We start from the raw sequence: 11,159 nt of genomic DNA, 5'->3' as shown, positions 1-11,159 counted from the left end.
CGATTGGCAGCAAGGGATCTTTTATTTGCGCTTCCCACAGGCAGGATAGCACAAACCATGGCCTTTGTTGAACCAGTTATGGATCACTGGTCGGTGCAAGTGGTTTACACCGACCCATTGAGCCTTGCGGAGCACTCACTCAGGGTTTGGAGTCGGTATCTGGATTAAAAATCCCATGCCTCGACTGGGATCCGAACCCAGTACCTACCAGCCTGTAGACCGATGACCTGCCACGACGCCACCGAGGCCGGTGTAGCGTAGAGGTGTCTTTTCACTGCATGTGTGTTATGTATCAGATTTTAAACATATTTTAAATATTAAATGTCTTATATTTAGGTTATTACGTATAAATGTGACCAATGTGTGTTGCAGTCATGGGATATTTGAGTTCTTTGGACCATGTGAAGGTTTGTCACATGCAGTACATAATGTTATGAACCAACAGATTTAGATTTTTGTTTTCTTTTCCGGCCACTACTTTGTAAAATAATGGAAGTTTGTTTTGTATGAGGGCCAGTTCATATAAGAATCTCCTTTTTGTCCCTTCCAGACTACTCTGTTGATTACATTCCTAGTGCCAGTGCTGTATATATACAGCTGTTCAACAAATATTGGATTAAGTCGCTAGCCCTCACAGAAGCTTTGGCTTATTATAGTAGCACAGCCGAGACCAAGGGCTAGTGGATTTGTCAGAAGTCTGCTGCTATTGATCTCTGTAATCTTCACACATTTAAAAACTATTTACCAGGCCATAGCCAGGATTTTGAGAGGAGGGGTGGGGGGGGGGGGGGGTTGTTTAGGCTTATGGTGAGGCACAAAGTGTCTCGCATGAAGGCGTGAAGCAAGTTTGAGGTGCAATTTTGCATTGATAAATATTGGAGAAAAAAAAAATGTCACCGGTGTTTGTGTGTATGTGTGGGTTTGACTGACACCACCCCCGCAACCCCCCCCATTGGCTACGGGCCTGTTACAGTAAAGAGTGTCTTATGAACGGGAGAAATACATGTAGGTGATTCATATATGAAATAATATATGACCGATTGTTAGTCTTTTTAGTTCATTCCTCAGTCTGTATTTTTTTTTTATGGAAAAACAGTAAATTAGGTTCACATACTTCCAGAATTTTAGTTGTTACCATTTAAAATTTTTTTATTTTATTTTATTCTTCAATGTGAAATTTATTTTTAAGGATTTTTATTGTCTGAGTTATATTATATTTTTTAGTATTGTTTTTTGTTTTTTAAAATATTTGTTTTATAGGTTTTTTAAATATTTGTTTTACTGGAGATGAGAGGATGTTTTCCTTTTCACTACATTCATTTTCACTGCATTCATTTAAACAATTGTAAACAATCTGCAATTCACATGGCAATGAAAATAATACTTCCATATAAATTTTGCAACTTTAGGTTGGGGAGCTAACAACACAAAATGTATGTGCACACATTCCTCCAGTTTACAATAATTAAAATCTGTACTTTTAAAGAGGTTACTCGACAATGGTAAATATTGACATACATGTACAAATAGTTGTAATAAGCATAACTATGTTGATTTGTATTTGAGTAAATAAGACAAAAAAGAACCCACATAAAAATCTCACATTTATTCTTGAAAACAATTCAAAGAATGTAATCTAATAGTTGCAAATCCACTATTTCCCAAGATGCACTTCACTAACAAAGGCTTATTGTTGACTGCAAACCAGAAATTTATAGCTTCTTTTGGTGCACCGGTCACTCTTACAGTGACATCATCATCTACCATGATATTCGTTACTCTCTGAGGAGAAACTGGAACCCATTTGTCTAGTTCTCCAAGAATTACAGTTGTAATTCTGAAAAAGGGAAATTATTATGTGAAGTGTTCTACATTTTATTTAAATAATAAAAAATACAAAAAAGTTACTTTATCATCAATATTATATACACGGTAATTTACCGGCCTCATTGGTGTCGTGGTTAAGGTATCGAACATAAGGCTGGTAGGTACTAGGTTCACAGCCAGATACTGGCTCCCACTCTGAGCGAGTTTTAACGACTCAATGGGTAGGTGTAAGACCACTACACCCTTTTCTCTCTCACTAACCACTAATAATTAACAACTAACCCACTGTCCTGGACAGACAGCCCAGATAGCTGAGGTGTGTTACCAGGACAGCATGCTTGAACCTTAATTGGATATAAGCACTAAAATAAACTGAAATGAATGAAATATAATTCAACAGTTATCCATTTATGGTCTCTCACTAATGCGTATTATAATTGTAAACAATTTATTATTATGGAGGGAAGGTCGCAGGTTTATTTTGAGGGAGGGTACGATGCCAAAAAGAGGTCATGTATTTGAAAATACACAAAACATGCATTGCATAAAGGTAACCATTCTCCAGAAACATTTAGACATTACATTTTCCCTACTAAGGGACGGGCCATAGCTTGTTCGATGCACGATCGTTGTGGGATCGATCCCTGTTGGTGGGTCCACTGGGCTATTTCTCATTCCAGCCAGTGCACCACAATTGGTATATCAAAGGCTGTGGTATGTACTACCCTGTCTGTGAGATGGTGCATATGAAAGATCCCTTGCTACTAATCGAAAAGAGTAACCCTGAAGTGGCGACAGCGGGTTTCCTCTCTCAATATCTGTGTGGTCCTTAACCATATGTCTGACGCCATATAAACGTAAATAAAATGTGTTGAGTGCATCGTCAAATAAAACATTTCTTTCTTTCTTCCCTACTAAAAAGAAATATTAGTGATTTTAAAATTTAGCGAAATCCAAATAATTAACATATTAACAATATAAAAATTTATCCAAATAATTGAAATATTAACAATATGAAAACTTACTAAAGCCAGCCTATCAGACATTTAAAAAAAGAAAGAAGAAGTTTAAGATGTAGGATCGGCTGAAAGAATACTTTTGATATATTTTTATTAACATAAAACATAAATAATAACATAAATAGCCTTAAATATCAAAGTGAAGCTGCTTACAGACATCTTGAATCTAGTAGAAAAATTGCAGTAATGTGCCTGTGAATTAATAATTGTGAATGCTATACTAATAGTTTAAGGGAACAGACCCTAGTTTCAACCCGTGAAAATTAACACTAAGTTTAGATAATCTACAAACCTGTAACACATTTGGATAAAGTTACAATTGAGTGAAACATGAGTCTATGACTTTGAAATGGACAAATACCCTCTAAAAATAGACTAAAACTCGACTCCATAACTGTTATTTCTCAGACGCACGTGCGTTTTTAAAGATGTGAGAAATACATTTTGTGATATCAAAAACACCAGGATGACCAAAAACATTTCGAATGTACGGAAATTGATAATCTAAACCATAAAATCTAAGCAAAATATGATTTCAGTTATCAAAAATGGCTATAATAGTCAAAACTATGCCTTGGTGTTTAAAAACTAGGATATGTCCCTTTAGTTCATAGCATGTAATCATTGTTGTGTGTTCAGATAATCACTGAATAAATAGTTGCACAATTTTTTTTCATTTTTTTTCGGAAACCGCCTATTATATGTTTCTTTTTTAAAATTAGTGTAATGTAATAATAGTATTATGTATGGCTTTGCTAAATTCGCTGATGTTTTGTGGTCACTAAAATTTCCTGATTTACAGAAATAATGATATTGGTCAGTCTCACCCAAATGCATTTGGTAGAAGAGGTGTCACATAATGCATACAAAAGTCCACCTTGGAACACCCTCTCAGTTTGATGGGCGATGTTTCGTTGAATTCCTTCAAGGTGTTTGGGTTTGTGTAAGTAAAAGCCATAGCTGGCCCCATCTGTATGACAAAACAAAATATATATATATACTCCTCACATAAAGTTAGGCTACAGCCAATTAGCTATTTAACCATGCAATCAATACAACCAAACATGACCTTGGCTATGCTATGGGTTGTTAATTTTTTTTTAAAGCTGGGCGGTATTAAAATTTCAGGTTCGGTATCGGTATCCGTATTTTTGGCGTGATTTACCTCTGTATCAGTACGGTATTCAATATTGATACAATACTGATACCGATAATGATAGGTATTTTCAGTATACTCGGCTTTAAATGCATGACCAAGTTAAGCCTCGCCCGCTAATTTCATCTAAATATAATTAAATTCCATACACAGCTATTTTGCATTTGTCAGATATATTGTACATTTGTTAGTGCTTTGCTAAATGGTGGATAACATTTTTCAATACCAAAATTTCAGTATTTTGAAATATGCTTGGTACGGTAAATCGGTACTGACATGATACCTATACCGAACAGTATATATGGTATACCATCCAGCTCTAATAGAAATGCAAGTGCAAACTGATCAGCAAAAAATAAACAATCAGTGGCTGTTTTGTGTACAGCATTTGGTTTCAATATCGTGTATAGCCCGTCAAATTAAACAATTTTAATATTTTCAAATGATATTCATTTTAAATCGACTGCAAAGTTTGAAAATGATTGAAAGTTAACAAATAATCATGTTAATTTCATAATGTTTATTAATGACCTATAAATGATTACTTGAAAATTATTTCCTTTTTCCTTTATTACTGTTAAACAGACTAGGAACCTTTTCCGGGGGTATATTGTAACCAAGATAAGTGAGTGGAAATACTACAATACAAAACAGTACAGTACAGTACAGTACAATATACACATGTAATACAATATTTATTGCAAACTTTGTATGTGGAAATTTTACCATTTAAAAACAGGAACTAGTGATAATACACTAAGCGGTTTATACGAAATGGATAGCAGCTGTCCACATAGCACTGTTCCAGAATTGATCTCTTGATAAGAATTTTGAAGATTTTAAAGCTGTATCCGAAACCAGACAAGAGCATTTTTTTCTTTCTTCAGAAATCATTGATTTCAATTGCAGTATCCTAACTAAACGCGTGCGATGCGTCTTAGTTATCTGTCGCACCGTAGGTTAGGATACAGCCATTGAAATAAATGATTTCTAAAATAATCACTCGTATCCATTTAGGACACAGTGATGTAATATTCCTGATAGAGTGCATAGATTCAGTGATGCAATGTGGCAATCTCTTAAGAAATTTGAAAATTTCAGCAATAAAGCCCAAAACACACCGGGTTTGGGTCTGGCGAGTATGGTACCAGTTGAAAATGAAACGCACTGAATCGAATATGACAAAAAACACCGCGTCTGTGCTGGCGTGAATTACAGATCTGGCAACAGACGACATAGAACAAGCTCAGTATTTTCAGACTTCCAAACTGGCGGCTACACAATATTCGAACCTTACTCATTAATTTTTCTTAATAACCAACAGGGATTTCCCATACTCATTGTTGATGCTTATAGAAGTAAATTTATCTAAAGATATAAACACATTAATATATATTGATATCACGTCACAGTTACAGACCCAGACGTCAAAATACAGCGGCCATGGCGTCTTTGCCACACTCGTCGGACCCAGACCCAGCTCCGGTGTGTTTTGGGCCTAAGTTGTAAGTACTAGTAATGTGCAAGCAAACGGTAACAAAGTTGTAATAGTCGAAAATGTTTCAGGGCCGTTTTCCCACGTGTGCTTTTTGATGTGGTTCAAGCATGGTGTGGGCGTGTTTAGCAAAAAACCACGTCGCTCATATGGAAACATTCCTATTGATAACAAAAATATCGAACAATATTGTTAGGCTTGCGTTGTCCATAATCCCAGCCTACACCACACCAAAGACCGCGCACATGTAAAACGACCTTCTTTCTGCCTTATAACGGGTGTCGGTGCCACTAAAGCACGTACACGTACCTCTGGGAACCCCGCTAGTCTGGGCGTGATGTTGTAGTCTGTTGGCAGGTCTGCCGCGAGGATGATGCCGAAAGTGAGACCGGCCACGTGAGAGTACGTGGACCACACTTCACCGCGTGGCCCGTCGAACGACGACACTGCAGCCTTCAATATAAAACACGGGTGCTAGTCTAGCAAGTTATACTCAAAGGGACAGGAAGGTTTGTTTAATAATTGTTTTAGGGGCTTAGGTGCAACTTTTAAAACATTCAGGTACCCCATCTCTCTCCCCCCCCCCCCACCCCCCCCCCACCCCCCCCCCCCCCCCCCCCCCCCCCCACACACACACACATTGGAATGCCATTTTGACGAGAATGTTCGTGTGCCCTTTTCCCGTTAGTCCTCCAGCAAAACATTTTTTAGATCCGCCGCTGGTATTGGTAGTATTCACTAATGTACGCATTGAATAGGTGACGGTCTATCCAAAAAACATCCAGCCGGCCTAAAGATTATAATCCATGTCAAACACTTTTTCAGGGCACTTTGATTTTAAGGTGGGTGGCATCTTTAGCACCCTCCTCTTAGACACCTCGGCAAATTGTTTTAATTAGCGAGTCTTTGGTATTTAACGTGATATTTAATTACGGCTGCAGTTGGAAGACATTCGTCATCACTATGAGCAACAATGAATCTTGCAAGAACATACCACACCCTTTTTAAATATGCCAGGCAATATAATAATGTATTCTGTCCACTGGGGAGTGATCTTGCAGTCCATGGTACTTCAAGCACAATCTGCAACCTAGTAAGTGGTTGCTATGCAGTGTCCGCTTGTTACACATTTTAAATCGTGGAATGAATGAATGAATGTTTAACGACACCCCAGCACGAAAAATACATCGGCTATTGGGTGTCAAACTATGGTAATGCAAATAAATAAAGTGATGATCAACATCAATATAAAAATTCAAGGTTTAAACAAAAACAGTGTAAAGAACTGTGCAAAAATACAAATACAAATACAAATATCACAGAATTTTACGGACACCGAATTTTACTCTAAACTTCAATTTGTGCTGTATTGGCCATTCTCAAAGAGAATGTTACACCCCTGCACCACGGTGAGGTTACAGCACGCGCAGGGGCTTTAAATCGTGGAATACAAACTGTGAAATACAAAAGTAACTGTTACTAACAACCATATAAAAGTTACAAAACTCAACTTTATATTACATTTAAAATGACATCTTCACGAGTAAAATCAAGGAATAATTCGACAACTCCATGACTAAGAATTGGTCACTAAAGGTTAATTTTTATAAATATGAAATATCCTGTGGAAGACTTGTGTGATGATTTATATGAAATTATCTCACACAATATACTTGCCTTCATGATTTGCGCATCAATGGCTGTGGCCGGTCTGGATGGCTTCAATATTAGACCATCGGCGTTCACACTCCTGTGTGAAATTAAATCAATGAACTGTGTAATCGACTATGTCTAGTAGAGTTCCGAAAATGTAATATATTTTTGACACAAATCTACGTACGTGCATGTGTACCTACATACCTACGTATGCATGTATAAACTATCGGTTTACCACGAGGACATCAATATACGCTGAGTCATTTTTGCGGAAAGCTAATGGCGTTACGTCTCTTTATTCAAGAAATAAAACACTTCTTTAAACTGGAAAATAGATTATTTTCTAATGATATTGTTCAGTTAAACAGCAACTAAATCAACATCATCATGCACACACCTGCGACAAAGTTATTTAATGTTCTTAATTATTTTGGGCCAATGGCCTCAATACTGAATGAATCTTGTCTTGTCATCAGTTTTTGACATTGGACTTCCTCGGTTGGTCCACTTATTCACAAGACGGACCACTATTCAGAATATACAATCTTATTTTATTCTATATATGCTGCATTTGTAAATTACAATTTATGAATCTGATGTAGGCATCGTAAGTTTGTTTAATCGCTCCCGTATCTAATATTACAATTTATGAATCTGATGTAGGCATTACACATTTGTTTAATTGTTTCCATATAAAGTTCTGTTTATATATCCAATATTACGTACCTCATTATAAGGGACGTGTTGAGTGCTCCAATCATATCGCTTGGTCCCACTGGACCTGTGCTTAAAGTTGCCACAGCGGCATTCAGGGCTGCATTCGGTTCGGTCTTTCCTTAAACATCACATATAATAACTGATATAATTCATTTGATTTTACGTTTTGTCACCAGTCAGCCGTGTACGTTTTAAACAACAATTAGATATTGATATAGGTTATTGATATCGATAGATTATCGTGAAAATTTATTACACACGACATAATGGCTGCATACAATTTCACTTTTGCATGAATTTATTTTAACTGATATCTCAATCATTGTAGGTTGTCCTATAAGGTGGTCAATATTTCAAAATCTTAGGTAACCGGAAGTCCGTTCACGTGAGTTACGTGGATATAGTTCGAGTAACCGATGAGTTAGACTTACCTAATTGTAAAAGACTTGAACTACGGTTCTATGCTACATTGGTTGTTCAGATGTATTAAAAAAATAAACTGATTTTCAATTTGACTTCTGATGGGGTACTTTTATAAATTAATTGTTCACCACGTAACCAATGGACGGTTCACGTGATTTTAAAGTTGCATAAACGATACGCGAACAGAACAACGGTTCTCGTGTAATATGGTGCTCTGTCTAAATACGTCATTTTTCTGTAGTACGACCATTTCCTTGTCAGCGTATCATATGCACAGTTATTATTTAGTAATATGAAAACAAACAGCTTTTCAACCATTGGGTTATTTAAACAGTATAATCATCAACGAAAAACTTGGAAAGGCATTTCTGTTAATGATTTAAATAATTGAAGAAATACTTAACGGAAATGTATAATATGGTACATACATTATGGTACATACATGATTCAATCTCTCTCTCTCTCTCTCTCTCTCTCTCTCTCTCTCTCTCTCTCTCTCTCTCTCTCTCTCTCTCATTACCATATGGGTTTCCGGGCTGTACAGATGTTGTCCAGAACGTGTCCTTGAAAGGTGCAAGGCCTACAGCGTGACTGAGCATGGACGACACCCCAATCTTCCACTGGTCCTTACCCGGATGGTAATCTCCACTTACACGAATCTGGTGCAAGAAACGCACTAGAAAATTCCTCGTGTTATAACGTTACAACAATGGTTAAACGTAAGTAACGAAGTATCCTACATTGAACAATAGTAGAAATCAAGAATCTGCAATCGTATATAACAAGAATAACCTAATACAAGATGTCTGCATCCTGATGCACGGTTATTATTTAGCAATACAATGCGTTACATACTTGATGAATGGCCACATATATAGAACAAAAATATAATTCAAGATTGCAATATTCAATATTAATTTAAATAACCGATTCCGTGTTCATAACAATGTGATGCACTTTTCAAACGCCACTTCACAAATTAACTCCGTATTGCAATTGCTGATAGGCCTACTACCATATACACGTACGTGCATGGTGGCGTAGAACTTACGCTGCATAATGTAACGCATGACAATTTAAAATTAAAACAAAGCCCTTTTTTTTTTTTTAAAAGAAAACATTTATTATATAAGACCCAGCTACAACAAACATCAAAATGGCATCATGATATGAAAAAATGTAATGATCAAAAACTGGCGTGATGGTGAACGCTTTGCTTGGTTAATTCGTGTACCTGTGTTACAACTGGGATTTCCAAGGCCGTCAGCGCGTGTCTAGAGTTCGACATGCAGTACTGGATGGTGATCCCGTTCTTTGCGGCCGCGTTTCCCATCTGTTTGAGCCACATTTCACCGAGGCTGATGTCCGTGAGCAGTACGTCCAGCCCAGATATATCACACAGCCAATCCTGTAACAGCAGGCATACTCTGAATATAGCAGTTGAGGCACTAAATGCACGGGCTCCTTTACGTATGGGGCTGGACGTAGCCCAGTGATAAAGCGTTCGCTTGATGCGCGGGCAGTCTAGGTTCGATCCCCGTCGTTGGGCGCACTCGGCTATTTCTCGTTCCATCCAGTGCACCACGACTAGTATATCAAAGGCCGTGGTATGTGCTATCCTGTCTGTGGGATGGTGCATATAAAAGATCCCTTCACAGAGAAAAACATATACACATACTAGAGTTTGATAGATATAGAGACATATCAAGAAACAGCGAGTCAAACAGACTTAGGAAGAGAGAACAAACACAGGCTACCCGGGGGAGGGTGGTGGAGGTGGATGGATCTGGCATAAAGAGCCAGTACATTCTAAAGTAAAAAAAACCCCAAAAAAAAACCGAACAAACAAAACACACATTACATAACGATGAGATTACATAACGATGAGATTTACCTGTTCATAGGTGACAAGACCCCACTTTCTTGCTTTGTTCAACAGTGCGTTCCAAAAATTCTGCAACACAAAAAACTAACAGTTACATGCACATAATATTGTTATTTTGTCTAACACATACTTCTGAACAAAAGCCTTCTATTTAAAGTTGATTAGCAGAAAAGATGTACAACACAGATCAATGAAAATTTGCACCAAACCATTTTGTTGTGTAGTGGTGATAATGTATACCGCGCTGCATAAATAACGCAATGGGTATTTCACTGAATAATCTCTTATAGAAATGTCAAATCACATATATTAAGTATGCGGACAAATGACATATTGGTAATAGTTGTAAGTGAAAAAGGATTTAGTTAAAATCGGATTTAAAAAAGAAAAAGAAAAAGAGTTTTCAGTTAAAAGCATAATTGGCGTGTTTATTACAATACAGCATTGCATATGAAAATCTTTTTGCATGTGCATTACCTGCTCTCGTCTCCCTATAAAAGCAACCATTTTTTGTGTTTTCTGTCTTTTTTTAATATGCCATGGTAAGTAATGTTAAAAAATAGCTATTTTATTGCCAAAAAACCCAAAACAGTTGTGTTTTTTGTTTAAAAAAAATTTGCCCATTTAAACAGTATCTTCTTTCAGTTACAGTTGTTACCAGTATGTCATTTGTTTGCATGCCTAATACTGATGACATAATATTTCTATAAGAAAATATCGGCGAAATACCCACTGCGTTATTTATGCCTCTCAGTATATGTGGAAAAAGACAGTGTTCTTTCTAATATTTGGACAGGACATTAGACGCTACTTTAATTGTTGGGGCTTTAAACTCGAGGTCCATATTGTTAGGCACATGCTGGATATGATATGTTTGACATTCAATAAAAATCATATCACTACAGGGTATAGTATACACGTACGTACGCACGCACGCAAGAATGCATGTATGCATCTCTCTCTCACAGAGACAGAGAAGTG

The 11,159-nt window shown here is 36.9% G+C and overlaps 1 protein-coding gene across 1 annotated transcript in view; it reads right to left on the bottom strand.

Moving 5' to 3' along the window:
• Positions 1 to 130: 130 nt before the first annotated feature.
• Positions 131 to 11,159, bottom strand: part of LOC121383654 — a 22,277-nt gene continuing 11,248 nt past the window's right edge. Inside the window, exons 9-16 of the mRNA XM_041513748.1 lie at positions 10,188 to 10,247; positions 9,528 to 9,701; positions 8,814 to 8,952; positions 7,880 to 7,988; positions 7,175 to 7,247; positions 5,807 to 5,971; positions 3,674 to 3,816; positions 131 to 1,837 (exon numbers count right to left, since the gene is read on the bottom strand). Of these exons, the coding sequence (XP_041369682.1) occupies positions 1,606 to 1,837; positions 3,674 to 3,816; positions 5,807 to 5,971; positions 7,175 to 7,247; positions 7,880 to 7,988; positions 8,814 to 8,952; positions 9,528 to 9,701; positions 10,188 to 10,247 (1,095 nt within the window). The 3' untranslated portion in view covers positions 131 to 1,605. The remainder of the gene's footprint in view (positions 1,838 to 3,673; positions 3,817 to 5,806; positions 5,972 to 7,174; positions 7,248 to 7,879; positions 7,989 to 8,813; positions 8,953 to 9,527; positions 9,702 to 10,187; positions 10,248 to 11,159) is intronic.

The sequence above is a fragment of the Gigantopelta aegis genome, chromosome 10 (assembly GCF_016097555.1).
Source record: "Gigantopelta aegis isolate Gae_Host chromosome 10, Gae_host_genome, whole genome shotgun sequence".
Classification (NCBI taxonomy): domain Eukaryota; kingdom Metazoa; phylum Mollusca; class Gastropoda; order Neomphalida; family Peltospiridae; genus Gigantopelta; species Gigantopelta aegis.
This window is presented reverse-complemented; position numbering and strand designations above follow the sequence as displayed.